This window comes from Eubalaena glacialis, chromosome 19 (genome assembly GCF_028564815.1).
Source record: "Eubalaena glacialis isolate mEubGla1 chromosome 19, mEubGla1.1.hap2.+ XY, whole genome shotgun sequence".
NCBI classification, from domain to species: domain Eukaryota; kingdom Metazoa; phylum Chordata; class Mammalia; order Artiodactyla; family Balaenidae; genus Eubalaena; species Eubalaena glacialis.
In genome coordinates, this window is record NC_083734.1 from 21,839,427 (window position 1) to 21,857,690 (window position 18,264).

Genomic DNA, 18,264 nt, shown 5'->3' on the forward strand with positions numbered 1-18,264 from the left:
TCCCTGGACAACTTTTAATAAATACCGTTGCCCAGGCCCATGCCCAGAGATGCTGATTTAACTGGTCTCGTTTCTGGCCTGATCACTGGTATTTTTTAAAGCTCCCCAGATGGTTATAATGAGCAGCCAGTGTTGAGAACCACTGGATTAGGCCTTCTACTTTGAGCCTGACCAAACTGTCTGCATAGAACTGACGAAGACTCTCAAATGCAATATTTCAAACAATTAATTTGTTTTAAAAAATCAATTATTTTATCAAAAATTATACAGTGTATGCAACTAGTTCAAAGTCAAATGGCACTGAGGCTTACGACTAGAATTTAGCAGACCCCTGTTCTCTCCATTCCCTTAATCCTCCTCCACTTTTGACTCTTTATTTTTAGAGAATTCACACATTTCCCATTCTCCGAATGTTAACACGCTGGTATCTTTTGCTTCATCAAAAACTAATTAGTTGCTGAACTTTATTTCCTCCCATCTAAAAGTACCCTAAAGTCCCCAAGGAAAGGTAAAAATGACGAAATATCAGGTAGCTGGAGCAACAGGAGTAAGGGGGGAGGTTCTTCTGTTCAATCCAGTATCAGGAGAGCCGACCGCTAGGTTCAGACTGGCTGGCTTGGTGGCCTGAGCAGTTCAGAGAGGCGGCTAAGAGCACTTTCCCAAGCCCCGCCTGCTCTTCCAACTCTTGGAAAGGTGATGGGCTTTATCTGAAATTATAGCCAAAAAGAACATTTCCTCACTTTCTCCTGGTTTTGTGCCTGGAGGGAACCCTACCCCACCCCCAAAATAGGCCAGCAAGGCTGGGGTGCATTAGAAACACTGGGAGATGGAGGTATAATAAAAGATGCATTAGGACAGTAAGTCAGGGTGTATCCTGGAAAGCCTTGAAAATTAGTTTGGTTTGACTGCGGGGACTCCCTGGGGATACATTAGCAGGGATGTCACAAAACCAGTTCTGTATTTGAGGAGGACTTCTGTGGTTGACAAGATGGAAGCTGGATTGGACTAGAAAAACCAGAGGCAAGGGACCAATGATAAGTACCAGGGAAGAGGTGGAGTGGAGTGGGAAAAGGCCAGTGACACTGCAAACAGACTGAAAGGCCCGGTCCCAAGAGACATTTCTGTGGCTCCATGCTATTCTGACTGTGCCTTGATTTCCTCACTTGTAACACATGAAAAGGCATAGCTGCCACCTGCCTGGGAGCAGGGACTCTGCTCTTTCTCCCTTCCTGTACTGTTTGAAATAATTTTCAGAAGGTTGCCCTCTTTTCGTAAAGCAGGTAGAGGTGTTTAATGGCTCTCGAGGCAAAACAGAGCTTATGAACTTCCTCTGACAGGGCATATTCTGGACTAAGCCCAAACACAATATTCCTCTCCAGGCCTGAAAACTGCTGAATACTGTCTAAAACGATGTGATCATCCAAAACACCAGAGACCTGGCTGAACACAACCTTCGCTGCTCCGTGGGTCTCAAATAATTCCATCGCTCTTAGTAGTGCAAGCTCATAGCGTCCTCTGTCCTCCCCTCTCCTGCACAGAATTGCTATATCTTTGGGCAGATATCCACATTGGAACAGGTGGTGACATCTTTCTGCCACGTGTTTCGCAATTTCTTCTGTGGTCAGGTTCGTCTCTGTCTCACACAGCCCAGGCAGAGCCTGAGCGCACATTGCTTCCTCATAGGCAGCTTCCCTAAACGATGCCAAAGTGTCTGGAGACACGTTGGGGTGAGGATTTTCTTTGATCCTCTTCATTTCTTCTTTCATCAGCATCGCTATTTCCAGAGCACAGTGGATCCCATTGGTGATTGTTTTTCGAGGAAACTGAGCAGATGTAGGGGGAAGGCCATTGATATCTGCGTGACGGACTTGGAAAGGGTCCAGAAAAAGCCAGAGAATCCCGTGGTGAAGGTTTTCACTTCCAGCGCCCCTCACCTTTGGATGGGTGATGCTCCTAGCCTTCATGTACCAGTCACCATATTTACTGCAGAAATTCTCAGTCTCATCCATCACTATGTGTTTGATCTTTGGGAACTCCCCTCGCATGAAGGTTTTCCGGGTCACAGCTTGGCAGGTGGTTTGCTGGCTGTAAGGATGAAGGAGAAAATAGGGCTTCAGGCATATAAACAAAGGAAATACCATGCATTTATTACTCTCTGGATTAGCATTAGAGACTGGTTCTCATCTGGAGACTGATTCACTGATTCAATACTACAAAAGTGCTCTACTTACAAGTTACCTGATAGAATACATAATTGCAAACCCTACTCTTTGGGGCTATCAAGTTAAATCTGCATACGAAACTTTTGAAATGAACCCAGGTAGGAGATTTTATTATTTCTACTATAGTCCATTTCTGCTGCTTGACAATCCCTGAAGGTAAATTCCTTACATCTAAAGGAAATCTCAAAAGGAATTTACACTTGTTACTACTATTTCTTTACTTTCTGTCTTTTTTAGAGCTGGAGAACAGTCACCTAAAGGCATATCATAATTTTCGTATGCAAAAGAGGTATGGGCTCATACAAGTTCCTCTAAAGAAAATCCTATTTCCCCACTTACTTGTAGTACAAAAGCAGAAGCCGCTTTAGATTTTGGTAAGGAAAACATTAAGAGGTTGCTGAGTTCCATGACATGTCAAGTAGGGTACCAAGTCTGCAGGGCTTTGCCTCTATGGAGCTACCAATCCTACTTACTTAGCTCAATTTTCCTTTATAGTATGTTTTAGCATACGTGTGTGTGTGTGTGTGTGTGTGTGTGTGTGTGTGTATACTTTTTTTTTAAAACAAACTTGGTTGTTTCTTGCCACCTCTAATTTGGATTCAAGTCATATCACCCATCCCTGCAGATGTGGGACTGCATGTGCAGTCCCTGGGGCTTAACTCCCTATGTCCTGAATCATAACTATTCACGTTCTTCTCTTCCAGTTTGGACTCTGTAGACTTTTTGAAGAAAAGCATTGATTCTTAGCCATCTCCGTAACCCACTCACATTAAGTTCATAGATGTTTGTTGAATTGAATTTGCCTTTTGACTGGGGATATTTAAAAACTTATACCTGTAAAGCATAATAAAGAACGTAGCCTTTAACACAGTTTACAAGATCCTTCATAGTCTGGCATCTGCCTCCTTTCCAACTTCATCTGTCACATACCCACAGCCCCTCATTGCTCCAGGCAGACCTACCATTCTGATTCTCTAATCTCCGTGCCTTTGCACTTGCTGTGCCCTTTGCCTAAAAAGCCCCCATTTTTTTTTTTTTTAAATTTATTTATGGCTGTTTTGGGTCTTCGTTTCTGTGCGAGGGCTTTCTCTAGTTGCGGCAAGCGGGGGCCACTCTTCATCGCAGGGCGCGGACCCCTCACTATCGCGGCCTCTCTTGTTGTGGAACACAGGCTCCAGACGCGCAGGCTCAGTAATTATGGCTCACGGGCCCAGTTGCTCCGTGGCATGTGGGATCTTCCCAGACCAGGGCTCGAACCCGTGTCTCCTGCATTGGCAGGCAGACTCTCAACCACTGCACCACCAGGGAAGCCCCCAAAAGCCCCCATTTTATTCACTTCTCCTACTCACTTTTTTTTTTTCTTTTTTTTGATTTATTTATTTTTGGCTGTGTTGGGTCTTCGTTTCTGTGCAAGGGCTTTCTCTAGTTGCGGCAGGCGGGGGCCACTCTTCATGGCGGTGCGCGGGCCTCTCACTATCGCGGCCTCTCTTGTTGCGGAGCACAGGCTCCAGATGTGGCTCACGGGCCTAGTTGCTCCGTGGCATGTGGGATCTTCCCAGACCAGGGCTCGAACCCGTGTCCCCTGCATTGGCAGGCAGATTCTCAACCACTGCGCCACCAGAGGAGCCCCTCCTACTCACTTCTTAAGAAGGAAGTCAAGATCTCCTTCACTGGGAAGTATTTACTGACCAATCTCCAGCCCAAGTTAAGCATATCTTTAGTATCATAATAGTTACACAACACTCCCATTGCTTATTTTTCTCTTTGTCTCTCTTATTGGGCTTTACGGCAAGGTCTGCAATATGTTTTTCTCCTCTAACACTAAATGTACACAGTACCTAGCATATAAATAGTGCTCAAAAAGATTAGTTGAATAAGTAAGTCAAGCAAATCAAAATTAAAAGCCCTCATTTGCTGGATTGACTAACAACCAATTTCTTTTACTAAATCAAAAGCTAAAGATTTAAATCAGAAGCAAATGTGCATGTTTTCTAAAATTATTGACTCAGAACAAGTCAAACAAGTAAAAATATTTTATAAACGAAATAAATGGTATTTAAATTCAAGTTCCCGTTAGGTGTAATGTCTAATTGACTGAAATACCCTATGACTTTAAAGCACTAAATATCAAGCAAAAAGTATATGTGAAACAAGATAGGTTCGTTTCAACCTTTCTTAAATTTAAGGCCATAGATTGTGGGGGGGAAAATGTTTCTAGTTACATAAATTTAAAGTTATGCATACGTAGCTAATTTCTAATGAGATGTTTAAGCCTGAACATTGCAAAGTGCCCTTTTCTAGCTCAACTACTTGATCACTTGCAAATGTGTATATAGTTTGGGCTCTTGTCCATATGCAGCAAAGGCATTGCAAAATCTTAAACTAAAGACACAAATTACTTGTGTGATACTGTTGAAAGACTGATTAAATATGTTTATTGTGTTTAGTTAGTGAAACTCTTACGTCACAAAATCCTTTAAGGCGTCACTTTCACAAACATAGAGGATCTCTTTGGGCTTGCAGTGGAACAAGTCCTTAATTTTCTCCATGATCTTTATGGCCAGGGCAGTCTTCCTGGTTCCTGGAAAGCAGTGGAGGAACAATTCTCGTGTCTCCTGGAGGCTCTCTGAAAGCAGCTCGCACTGCTCTGCTACAAGCAAATTGAAATATTCACAGCCCAGCTGGTCACTCAGAAGAGATCGAGAGCAGAGCGAGACCACGATAAGGGCCTGCAACAAATTTTCCATTTCATCCTCATCAGCAAGCCTGTAGGATCGGGGATAGTGCATGGGGATTTCACCGGGTCTACACCGTGTGCTGGGCAGGTCTATCAGCCTTGGGATGACACACAGTTTCCCTGTGTAACCACCAACAGTTCCCAGTTTCTGCTTTAATTGACGAGCAGTGTTCCAGGCGTACACAGGCCCCCCAATCCACGTGGCATCTGTTACGATTGTATAGAGTACCAGGGGGCTGTTCACTGCTATTAGGAGAGCATCACACAGGACATTCTGCTCCTTCCTGAAGCCAACATCGCTTGCCCAGCTTTTGGAAAATATCACAAACCCCTGAGAACAAGGATATATCTGTGTCTTCATTAATTTCTCCAGTCCTTTATGATCTGAGAAGAGCTTCTTACAGAGGGATTCTGGTTTAAATTGTATCTCTTCCTGTGTCACTGAAAAGTCAAGGAATAGAAGTTACTAAAATTTACAAAGGATATTTAAGTATTCCTGCAACATCGTAAGAAGAGATGAACCTAGCCATGGAATTATGGGTTTCCTTGTCTGCAAAGAAAGCACCTCCTCTTCACAGGCCAGGGCTGGGAAGTCCCTGTTTCTGGCAGCTCTCGTACAGGGGAAGGCAATCAGGGAGGGGTCTTCACAGAACAGCCTTCTAGCACTCTGTCCTCAACCCCAAATGGTCCAGTAGTACTAGGAAGGTATTCCTTCCTGTTAAGGGTGTGTGTGTATGTGTGTGTGTGAGAGAGAGAGACAGAGAGAGAACCTGATGCTTTTGGGAAACTAAGAACTTTCCTTTTCCTGTGGCAATTTTGCCCCCCTGGGATATTTGGCAATATCTGGAAATGTTTTGATTTTTCATAGCTGGAGAGGTGCTACTGGCATCTAGTGGCTAGAGGCCAGGAATGCTGCCAAACATCCTACAATTCTCAGGGCAGCCTCCCTCAACAAAGAATTATCTGATCTAAATATCAATAGGGTCAAGACTGAGAAACTCTTGCCTTAGGAAGAGTCTAGGTGACACCATGGCTCACCTCCTTCTGCCTTGAAAAGCCAGGGGGCAGCTCTTTCAAATTTATTCTCTCATATTTGGAGAACAAAAGCTATCTGTGACTGGAAGCCCAAAACGCACAGAGGTGTAGGGTGGATTTGATGACTGAAATCAAGAATTTGCCATGTATATTAATTCAGGACAATTGTGTCTGCTAAGCCCTACATTTGACCTTCTCTAAGGAGAAAGGCTTGGACGAATTGCTACCAATTCCTCCCAACTTAATTTTAGAAAATAATCCCCTTAATTTTAATAAATAATCCCCTCAGCTGAAATCAAGAAGGAATACCTGGAAACAAGTGTTGTTGTAGAGCCCCCTTAAATTCCAGGACTTTGATGGGAGATGACGGGCTTCCTCGTGTGGATGAAGCTGGTGAAATCAGGTGAAGGCTGTAGTCTGCGGCCAAATTGGAAGGAGCTAAACAAATCCATGGAGAGTTGTTTCAGATGAAAAAAAAAAAAAAGTAAAAGCATGTTTCCATTGCTCTTCCTACTGTTGACATATGGTGTGTGTCATGCCTGAGCTGTTCTCATTCTTTCTATGCCTCAAGCAGTTCACATATGTTAGGAAAAGAGGTCTGGGACTCCTGTAGGGCCATGCATCTTCTAAGTCACCTGTGACTTACCTTGGGGAAGTCATTTCACCTCTCTCTCCTGCAAGGGTGAGCAGGTGATCCCTAAAGTTCCTTCCAACTCTAATATTCTGGTTCCAGGTCACCTCTAAGAAGAAAAGGCTTCCAGTAGTGGTGGTAGTGGTGGTGGTAGGGTGGTGTCAGAAAAAGTAAGCACAGTCTTTTTAAAATATTATTATAGTTGTTGAAGTCCCCCCCACCCCAAAGTTTAGATGGAATGGAAAGTGGTAGGATCTCTAGTTTGGGGTTTATGTATGTGTGTGTGTGTGTGTGTCTGTGTGTGTAAGTAAACTCAAACAAATTTAAGATAAGAGAAATTATCCAATAAAATCTCTGAAGTCTTGATCCGAGCTTCTTTTATCAAATCTGGAACTTACTGACCATGAAGGCAAACCGATAAACTTCATTCAGCCCGTAAGTCCTTTATAGATTGATTTGAAATCACCAGGGCTGATGCTCAGCAAAACTGTAAGGAAGTGAAAACACAAGGAGTCCTCCTCCCCCACCACCATCCCCTCCCCAGCACCTTCTTTTGCATAAGTTTCTCTCCACTTGGTGGTGCCCTCAGCCTAGTGGTTTCAAGGCACTGGCTCCTAATGTTACTGAAACAATTCAAATTTGTCAACAAGTTTCCCTTGAAAGAATTAGTGGAGAGTCTTTCTTAAACAATGTTTCTCTGAAATATCGTCTTTAGAGAGAGACTATTGATGAATGTTTTAGACTAAGACTATCAGCCTGCAATTTTTTTTCCAGCAGACCTTTACAGTGCATAAAAAGGAACTTTCATGAATTCATGGCTGATGGCATACTATAACTTTCCCCAAAGAGATGAAAATCCAAGCACTTCTTGACCTCACACAGTTCATATTCTGAGTCTTTGGAACTAAAAATGTTAGAAAATAACCCTTTAGTAGAAGATTTGTAAGCAAAACCAGCTTTCTATTCTCTAACCAAAATATTGACCAAATACCCAAAAGAAGGCAGAGAAGGGGCTCCTCCCTGCTGACTGGACAAGGACTTGTTGTCTGCTTTACCTGATTGAATATCCAGCATCATGGCTACCCACTGCTCAGCCGTCAGCCTTGTGACAGAATTGTCCCTGATGACCCAGGAATCCGGGGCCTCTGTGAATACTACACAACAGAAGGGCTCCACGTGTACCACACAGACATGACCATACAGGACATCTTTTTGGTACACATTCAAGATTTTGGTAGTGAAATTCACCTTTGGCTTCTCACAGCAGAAGTGGAATGTAGGCAATTTTTCTATGCAGTTTTCTATTTCTTTTTTTAATAATTCAGGGTTCACTTTTTCTCTCTTACATCCAAACACTTCTTTGCTCTTATCATCCACCCCGATAATTAGGTATCCCCCATGGGTGTTGGCAAATGCAGAAACATAATGAGGCAGCATTTCTTTAATCCGAGGGACGATCTTTTTGGTGGTGAACCTTTTAAGCTCGACATGTGTGGACTCACTGAAGTCGAGTTTCTCCTTATACATGAGTTTATCTTTTTTAACAAATTCTGAGGCACACATCCTCATATCTTCCTCTTCCTGAATGTATTTGTCAAGAGCTTTCTGAGAATGCAGCTCCTGCACCTTTGATCTTCCTCTTTCAGCTCTGGACTGCTTCTCTCGGAGGAGCTCCAGGGCACTGCTGGCACTCAAGTTGACGGTGGAAGTCACAGCTCTCTGAAATAAATTGGAGCGCAAGCTGCAAATCCTTAGGGGGAGGCTGAAGACATCTGGGCTCCATGACTTCACAAAAATCATAAGATTGTGCCCCTGCTGCATGTAGTCAAGGTATTTCTGTGAACCTGAAGGAAGGAGCTTTTGAAAAGAAGTTTCCAGATCCTGTCCCAGCCCATGGAATCGGTAACTGTAGGTTTTATCATCAATCTCTGCTTCGATCACACCCCCTCCAGAATTTAACAGTGCACATGTCGCTTGGATGATTTTAGAATTCTCAGTTCTTTTCAAATAGCTATTGGTCATCTTCTTCCTGTTTTCTTCTCCAAGAGTGACTTTGCCCACTTCTACAATTATCTCGGGATAGAGCATTTCCGTATCCATCTTGAGACTCTCCATCTCAGCAGCCCTTCTGTGCCCCAAACAATGACAGAAAGGGGTTCCAATAAATAATTAGGACAGAAATGTTGCTTCTATGTTAACAAGAATTCCAGAGATTACAAAATTTTCTTCAAAGCTATAGATTATTGGAGATACATTTTAACATTGGAAATCATCTTTGATATTACTGTTTTCTCACAACTTTGCCAAGACCTTTAGCCTTCACAGCATGAACAGGAATAGATAAACTGAATGCTTAATATTTTACCATAATGGAAAAATTGCTGAACTTTTAGCCATTTTTCATTTAAAATCAGGAAGCACCAACAGTGAGCCCAGATATAAAGGGCATGGGTTGGCACAGGAGCCAAAGCAAATTACACAGAAGTAGTAGTTGCCGTCAGAAGATGCTCCTATTTATAATTCAGAGGGGAAAGAAGAGAAGACAACAAAGAACCAAGGGAGTATAACTTTGGAGTATATTTGATGTAGAAGATCTGGCTATAAAAACAAGCATAAAACTTGGTATTCTTTATGTGCTATTTTATACATTTAAAAAAGCCTTATTCTACTCCTGAAAGAATGCCAATTGATACCAAATGCAGAAATCTTTTAAGCTCTTCAGGCATTCTTCTAAAAGTACATTTCTTATACAGTGTGATGCAGGAACAGGAGTTTTCCGTCCCTCCTAATAGTTCTGCCTGTGCTGTGGGAACCTCTAAGACTGGGGAATGGACATGAGCCTTGGAGACATAGATATTAAACTGTGGTCAACCTCCTTTTTCTTCCCAGACCAGAAAACAGCCACCTAAATTGAAGTTAGCACCCTGGAAGCAGATAGTTCAGAGACGGCCCCCTTAGTCTTTATTAACTGCAAAATAAAATATTTACTAACCCAAACCAAAATTCTTCCTCTAGAAGAAGGGAACCCATTTTTTTTCTGTGTGATCTCTGCTAAGCAGAGGCCATGTGGGTGTTGTTTATATCCACCAGGAGGGAAAAAAAGCAGGCATCCAGCAGGATGGGTCCTCTCCTCTGCTGTTAGTTTGCCTTGGTTGCCTTCTCACTTCCTCCAGGCAAACCAAAATCAACCTGATGAATTGTTTTTTCATAGGTGAGCATCTCCTATAGGCAAATGTAAATGTTTGGCTCTTAGAGAAATTTCTGATAAGATTCTATTATATCATAGAATCACAGAAGTGTTGGAAGGGACTTGAAAGATCTGGTCCAACCATCTATCTTAAATACCCTCTGTAACAGGGGCCCCCAACCCCTGGGCTGCGGCCTGTTAGGAACAGGACCGCACAGCAGGAGGTGAGCAGCGAGCGAGGGAAGCTTCATCTGCCGCTCCCTATAGCTCCCCATCACTCGCATTACCGCCTGAACCATCCCCCCTCCCCCCTCCCCCCTCCCCCCTCCCCAGTCTGTGGAAAAATTGTCTTCCACGAAACCGGTCCCTGGTGCCAAAAATGTTGGAGGCCGCTGCTCTATAATACTTGCAACTCTGAACAAATTGCTTTCCAGCAACTGCTTGAACACCTCCGATAACAACGAACTCATTATCTCTCAAATTAGTCCCCGTCTATTTTCTGACAGCTCTGTTAGAAATAGCTTCCTTATTTTCAGCTATAATTTGTCTCCCTATAACTTCCACCTGCTGGGACTCACGAAGGAATCTAATTGCTTTTGAACTAGCAGAACTATACTCTCATGACTCCCAAGTCTCATTGATGTTACTTGGTTGCTGATAACAACCATGATAGATACAAAGTTTTCTGAGAGTCTAGCTCCATATGAACATCTGCTCCACATTTCCCCAAATTTCTCACTCATTCTCCTTCACAAGTTGCTCCTGAGCTATGATTTTACTAAGCTCTTCATGCTCTCAGACATAAACTGAGAGGAATGAGATTTTTAAAAAATTTTTTTTTTTTTTTTTTACCTGATGCTCTTGCTTTTCCTCTTGTTGCTTCAGTTCCACATCTGGCTTTGGTCTGAATGTTTGCCTTCTGTCACAGCCCCTGTTGCCCTTTGATATCAGCCTGGGAGGAGCAGGAACTCTGCCAGACTCCCCTAGTCTTCATAACATTGACCCCTGAGGAAGGCTGATAAGGACTCAAAAAAAGCCTATGACAGGGCAGATTGGCAGGCCAGAGTCTGACCTCTGGGAGAGAATGAAGTATTAGTGGGAAAATTCAGGGCTTTTCAAGTGAGGGGCCAAAGCTAAAACATCCCTCCTCTAAAGGGCTGAGTGTTATTTCTATACATCATACAAGCATCTCCTGTCCCGGTTAATTTCATTTCAAAGCTCTACATTTATTTTAAATTAAGCTGTCCTGTACATATCTATTATGAACAATATTAACCTATTCTATCACCTTCCAAATCGTTTGTTCTATTCTATTTACTTTTATTCTCTTTTTCCTACTTTTCCTCTTTGTTGGACACAAGACCCAGCCTAGAAAAATACTCTTTGGTGAAGGTTTGGCTACCCCTGGGTGAGAGGATTACAGATGATTTTTCATCAAATTTCTTTTCCTTTCCTTTTTTTCTTTAACTTTTCTGTATTTTCTGAATGGTCTACAATGAACATCAATTGTTTGCGTAATTTAAAAAAACAATTAAGTGAAAAAAAATAAACAGGTAAGAGACAGTTATCTCTTTTGGGGATGCTGGTTAAACTGGAACAAGTGAATATTGGCCACCAATTACTGATGATGATGATGATGATGATGATGAACCTATAAATGTTAACTTACAAGGAAAAAGGGTCTTTGCAGATGTGATTAAGAAAGGATGTTGAGATGAGGAAATTATTCTGGATTATCCATGTGGGCCCTAAATCCAATCACAAGTGTTCTCATAAGAATTCAGTAGAGGGACTTCCCTGGCGGTCCAGTGGTTAAGACTTCGCCTTCCAATGCAGGGGGTGCGCGTTCGATCCCTGGTCAGGGAGCTAAGATCCCACATGCCTTGCGGCCAAAAAACCAAAAACATAAAACAGAAGCAATATGGTAACAAATTCAATAAAGACTTGAAAAAGTGGTCCACATCAAAAAAAAAAAAGAATGCGGTAGAGACAGATTTGATACCTACAAAAGAGGAGGGGGCAATGTGACCACAGAGGCAGAGATTGGAGTAATGTGGCCACAAGCGAGGGAATGCCGGCAGGCACAGGAAGCTGGAAGAGGCACAAAATGGATTCTCCCCTAGAGCGTCTGAGGGGAGCACAGCCCCTGTTGACACCTTGATTTCTGCCCTCGTATGTCAAACTTCTGGCTGTGAGAGAATAAAATTTTATTGTTTTAAACAACCAAGGTTGTGGCAATTTGTTACTGCAGCCACAGGAAACTAACATACTTCTCTCCTCATAAGTCAAACCATCAAACAACTCTTTGTTTCTACTCCAATTTGCTTATGATGAAATGGCATTCTGAAATAGGTTTCTGAATACCCCCTCGGGTTTTTTTTTTTAACTGAGGTTACTAGTTCCTTCAGAACTACTGAAGTTCTGCTTTGTTGGCATGACACTTTGTACCTGTCTGGCTCAAAAGTTATTTCCAAGATAGGAGGCAGAATACATACTATGACGAATAGTCAGCACAGCAACATAGTAAACTGCAAAGGTCTGCTCTCAGCTTCAACTTTAACCCTTTTTCACTCATGTCATTTCCAAATTCAGTCTCACTTTTATTTCATTTAATTTTTAAATTTATTATTATTATTATTTTCTTATTTCTTGGCCGTGCCTTGGGCATTTGGGATCCTAGTTCCCCAACCAGGGATCGAACCCGCGCCCCCTGCAGTGGAAGTACAGAGTCTCAACCACTGGACCGCTAGGGAAGTCCCCAGTCTCACTTTTAGTTCTACTATCTACCTTAATACTCAGCTTCACTCTCACACTGAAATCCTTCCGATATTACTTACTTTTAGAAAGATAAAAAGGACCGTCATTTACTGGACATATGCATTTGGGCACAAGGGACCAAGCTGGGAGTGTGGCACATGATACGGAACCTGAGATTACATGGCCAGTTAAGTGGAAGAGCTGGCATGCAAAGCCAGGTGTGTTTAATACAAATGCTCCTACTCCTTCCACTGCCTTTCAAGTTTGGGATTCTGGATTGCTTTGGAGTCTTCAAAATCTGAAATCTACCTAAGTACCTCCTTTTTCCTTCCCAATCAACAGGAAGGACATTTTTTGGGCAGAAGAACTAGGAACTGTATTGTTTTCTCCTTCTTATTCTTTAATGCACTATTAGGGACCAAATCAGGAGAAGGGAGGATAATGTGAAAGATGAGCAAAGAGGGTGCTTGCAAATACTATAGTCCATATGCATGACCCCTACACTCTAGTGCCATTCTGGAGAGCTGGAAACATATGAACAGTGTGCTTGGGGTGTTCTAAGGAGTGACAGTGACTATGCTTGTGAGAACAAGATAAGATTTCATAAATGAGATGGTATGTGAGCTGAAACCTGCAAGTAATGCACCAGGTTGAGGGCTTCCTTGGTGGTGCGGTGGTTAAGGATACGCCTGCCAATGGAGGGGACATGGGTTCGAGCCCTGGTCCGGGAAGATCCCACATGCTGCGGAGCAACTAAGCCCGTGTGCCACAACTACTGAGCCTGCGCTCTAGAGCCTGCGAGCCACAACTATTGAGCCCGCGTGCTGCAACTACTGAAGCCTGCACGCCTAGAGCCCGTGCTCCACAACAAGAGGAGCCACCACAATGAGAAGCCTGCACACCGCAACAAAGAGTAGCCCCCACTCGCCGCAACTAGAAAGCCCGCGCATGGCAACGCCAAAAATAAAATAAATAAAATAAAATAAATAAAAAACATAAAAAAAGGACTAACCTCATTTCCATAAAGACAAGCAAAAAAACTTACCTTAAAAAAAAAAGAATGCACCAGGTTGAGAAAGGGCGTTGGAGAAGGAAGGGGAAAACCGGGCAGAGGAAACAGCACTTGCAAAGGCCCATTCTCTTCACTGTCTAAAGTCTATCCTTAAAGTACAATGGAGGTCCTTCATAGGTCTGGTACAGAGGACATTCCATTTTTCTCCATTTATTTCCTCATATCTTTCTCCCTATCCCTGTCTGACACTCATCACATTCCTCCTGCTGTCCTTCATATGCCACCTCTCCATTTCTTACTAGCTCTCACCTGGACCATTGCAATCACTTGGCAATAGCTTCCCCTTCTTTCACTCTGCCTTCCTTCAATCTGTTTAAAAACACAGTTGCATATTGAGTTTTCAGCTCTGATCACCCATCTCCTCAGACTCTGAAATCTTTACATCTCCCACTTTCTCCAGAGTAGTCTAAACTACACAGCCAGCAAGCCACTATCTTTAACAAAGTCTTGCCCTGTCTTTCAAATCTCTTATCACCCCCTTTCTTTACGCTAACACTGGTCCTCAAACTTTGGTGTGAATCAGAATCTCCCCTGGGGTACTTATTAAAAATATACACGCCTGGGTTCCAACTCCAGATTCAACCTTAATGATTCTGTAAGTCTGGATTGTGGGAGTTTGTCGTTTGGTTTTGATGCTGGGGGACATCTATGTTGTTAAGTTTCCTCCTGGTATTTCCAACTCACTGAATTTTGGAAAACACTACACCAGTTTCAGCTTTACCTAAATTTGGTAAGCTCCCCTATGCTTTCTCATTTAATTCGGGAGTTAAATTATTTTCTCCCAGAATCTCCTAATTCTCAAATCCAACGCATCTTTCAAGACCCAGATCAAATGCCACCTCTCCCAGGAAGTCTTTCTTGCTCTCTTTCGCAGTTCTTTGATATTTAGTGGCACCTCTTGCTTATTCAGGAAGCGTCCAAGCCCCTGACAAGCCAATGAGTTTCTCCTGGACGGGGAGAGAGGGACACATTCATCGAAGTCCACCCCAACCCCTAGCCCTCAGGCGGGAATTCGGCGCAAGCACGATACTGTCGGAACACTGTCTGAATCGATAGTTCTTCCTGGAAAGCCAGGGCACACACACCCTCTACAGCCCGCCTCAGATGTCCTTCCCCAGTTGTGAAACGAGGCACCAGCAAAACCACTCCGGATGACAGTCTCCCCAAGGTCGGAGATCAGGGAATTGGAGGGCGGGCGGGGACTACTCAGGGTCTAGCTTTTAACTTTGAGGATGCAGCCCGCCACGCCAAGAAGAGACGGCAAAGGCGCCTGCGCCTTCTGGCCCGCTCCACCCCGCCCCCCCAACCCCGGCGTTCGCCTCGCCCTCCGATTGGCTGCTCCTCGCACCAGCCGTGGCTCAGGGCTGCGGCCCACGTGGTCCACTGGCAGTCGCGGGATTGGTTGCCCGGATCGGGCTGCTGCGGCAGCCGGCGGGGTAGCGCGGTGGAGCAGTGTGGGAAGCCCCAAGCCGGTACCTCTGGGAGTGAACGGCGGCGGGTGGGCTGCGGTCAGCCTCTGCAGGCCTGGGCAGGCCTCCTGAGAGTCTAGGGCGTAAGAGTTTTGGGGGGTTCGGAAAGCGGGCTGCGGACCCCCTGCCTGAGGCTTTGGTTTGAGCCCTGGATCCGGCCTTGTGTTTCCCCGGAAGGATGGCGTCTCAGTCTTTCCTGAAGTTGGTGGGGTTTGGACTTTATTATTATTATTATTATCAGCAGTAGTATTGTTATTGTTGTTATTATTATCGTTTTGAGGATACACCGTGTATAAGTATTGGTGGTCCTGCGCAGGGCGCCATGCAGAATGCCATGAGTTAGAAGCTGGAGGACGGAGGGCTTAGAGATGCTTGAGGGACGTCCTTAACCTACGTGAAATGTTGGAGGTAAGTCGGCTTTATAAACTGTGCTGATGCTTGTATAATCCAGGCGCTTAGGGTTTAGTAGGGAGGGTCGTTCACTGACTGAATTAAACTCTCGCTTATTGAGCCGCCTTCTGTGTCCCAGGCATCATTCTGAGTGTAATGGATGCAAAGGCCAGTAAGAGGAAGTCCTGGTTCTTTAGGAGCTCTGTGTAATGGGGCTGGTGGGAGAGACGGGAGGTGGGGGACGTGAATGGGTGAATAATTGGCGTGTGATGCGTACTGTGGTGGGAAAAAGTGCTGTGGGAGTCAGAGGAGGGGATGACTGAGGGAGTTAGGGACCACTTAACAGAGAAGGTGACGTTTGAACAAGGTTTTAGAACTACAGACTTTCTCCAGATTGAAAGGGGTAGGGAAGGCGCTCCAGACAGAGGAAAGCGTACTGAGGAAGAGAACTAGGAAAGTGTGCGCTCTGTGTGTGGCTGGAGCAAACTTGGAGCTCTGCTTACAAGTTTCATGCTTTTAGACAAGGTTATTTAAGTTCTCTTAGCCTGTTTGCTTTTTGTAACGTGTACTTACTTCTGCAGAGGTTGATGAGATAAAGGCTCGAGCCTCTAAACAGGCACTTTACTAGTTCCCCTCTCTTTGTGGAATTCAGTTGCTGAATGGAGAACACAGACCATAGCTGTACGTTTTTTAACTATGGAGTATCAATCTATTGACATTTATAAATGGCTGAAGGAGGCATGTTGAGTCTCCAGAATTGTTATTTAGATATTGAAAATACAATGCTGAAAAGCTGGAGAGGTTGACATTGTGATCCTAGTACTTTAGCATATAGCATGTCAGCTATAGTAAACCACGAGAAGGTGTCATTTAGAATAAATAAAATGCAGTCAGCTTTCTCATTCAGAAATTGATCATCCATGTTGTGAATTACCCAGGCTTTGCATTGTTTCCTTTATCTTGCCCATGGCCTGGAGAAAAATGAAATTAAACCTTGTATTTAGCTGGTAGTGGAAAAATATAAATCTGGTAATCAGACCTCAGTTTCTCTTTCCAGCATTGCTGTTATTTTGCTATGGACCTTTGTCAAATCCTCGCCTCCCTGGGTCTTGGACTCTTTAGCAGACTCTTGTATAAAATTTTTATGACTATACTTTTCATCTTTGTTGGCAGCAGAATTGTAAATCAAATTGTATGTTAAATGAACTGGAGTTTATAAAGGATTTTAGGAGAAAATCTTTTCTAAAGATTTTGCTTTAGAACTAGATTATAAATCCCTTCACAGACATCCCTGAGATTTTATCATGCATGGTGTTTGGACTCACTAAAACAAGAAATGTTTTTGAACTGTAAATGCTTCTCCACTCTACTCTGTATTTCAAAAATTTAAAAAAAGCACCTCCAAAACAAAACTTGTTCAAGTTTGCGTTTTTGTACAGCAGAGTTGCTTGAGGTGCATAGTGGAAGATCAAATATTGAAAGCCCACGGTTGCAACTTATCTAAAAAGAAGTCTTTTTTTCTCACGGGTAAACCTAAGTTTTCTTGGATGTGAAAATAGGGTGTTGGGCTGCTCTTAGATAATACAAGGAGGTGAAAAGCAATGATGCAATGATGAGTGAAGTATAGTCTGACCTGGTATTGCCATTGCTTCAGTGTTGGCTTTGACCAGGGTATGACCCCTTAATCTTCTCTCTGAGCTGATCCTGGTTGTGGTTTTTCCACATTGGTATGTTCTAGCCTATTTGGATACTGGTTTTATTATGTGTAAGAGTGTTTAATATTCTTTTGAATTACTGATACTTTCCTGTTTTTCTTTGTAGGTTGAGGTGAAAAATATGGCTTTGATATCTTCATGGAAAACTGCATTATTTCAATCCTGAATCTGGTTCGGTTCCCTTATTGACTTATTACTATATTAAAAATGTTTATTTAGCAGTGATTGTAAAATGAAAGTAATTAACATGTACATGTTTTTTGGGGGGAGACTAAGGGGAAACAGGTGTTCAGCCTAGAAAAACATTTCTCATTGGATTTCCTGTGAAGTCAGTGTGTCTCGGGTTTAACTTTGAAACAAATTTAAAAATTTAAAAATTTTAAAAAAGTTTACTTAACTATGGTATTTATTCTGGTAAAACCTTGTGGTTTAATAAGAATTTTTGCAAATATCCATTATACTCTTCTCATGGTACATAAAAGTGTTAATATTTTAAAATCTATAAGATATTCTATTTCAAAATTTAGTTCTATTATCTTAGTGCTATCAGAAAATGTGCTTTGAATTGCTAAAATGAGTTGTATTGGACAACATCTGTCTCAGCAGGGGCACTTAAAAATCATTTTCATCCTTCTTCTTCTAGTAATGATTTTTTTTTTTAACCCATATGTTTTCACCAACCTGCCAATCCAGTGGCAAGTTAAGTGTGCAGTATTTCACTTGAGAAATAAGGTATTTCACTCAAGATTGAATTCTTGCTGTTGGAGGAGAGGATTTCTCTCCAATATTGGATTAGCAAAAAAAAGTAAAATGTTAATACAGAATGCCTCAAAAAGTCAAAGGTGGCCTGAATGAAAAATTTACTCTAAATACCTCGACTCATCTTTCAGTTTCCACATAATCATGACATGGAACAGCTCTCTGCCAAAAAACATTTATCTTAAAATTTACTTAAGCGTTTCGTAGAAACTTTAGTAATAGCCAGAATAATTCATGTCAGCTTAGCAAACTCTTAACAGCAAGCAGAAAGAGCTTATGAAAAGATCCTG

General features: G+C 42.8%; 1 protein-coding gene, 1 long non-coding RNA gene and 1 other non-coding gene across 4 annotated transcripts; 2 read left to right on the top strand and 1 right to left on the bottom strand.

The window, feature by feature from the left end:
* Positions 1-1,250: 1,250 nt before the first annotated feature.
* Positions 1,251-8,740, bottom strand: SLFN14 (schlafen family member 14). Its single transcript, XM_061175987.1, has 4 exons — positions 7,681-8,740; positions 6,304-6,432; positions 4,686-5,400; positions 1,251-2,085 (listed from the first exon to the last, which is right to left on the bottom strand). Exons 1-4 carry the CDS (start codon positions 8,738-8,740, stop codon positions 1,251-1,253), a joined length of 2,739 nt encoding a protein of 912 aa, XP_061031970.1.
* Positions 8,741-15,061: 6,321 nt separating this feature from the next.
* LOC133080349 (uncharacterized) lies at positions 15,062-17,625 on the top strand. Of its 2 annotated transcripts, none has more exons than XR_009698466.1 (3): positions 15,062-15,320; positions 15,427-15,518; positions 17,322-17,625. It is a non-coding gene; the product is annotated as an uncharacterized LOC133080349 (long non-coding RNA). The 2 variants fall into 2 exon arrangements; XR_009698465.1 differs by having other exon boundaries at positions 15,062-15,315.
* LOC133080981 (Z30 small nucleolar RNA) lies at positions 17,105-17,201 on the top strand. Its single transcript, XR_009698657.1, has one exon. It is a non-coding gene; the product is annotated as a Z30 small nucleolar RNA (small nucleolar RNA).
* Positions 17,626-18,264: the final 639 nt, after the last annotated feature.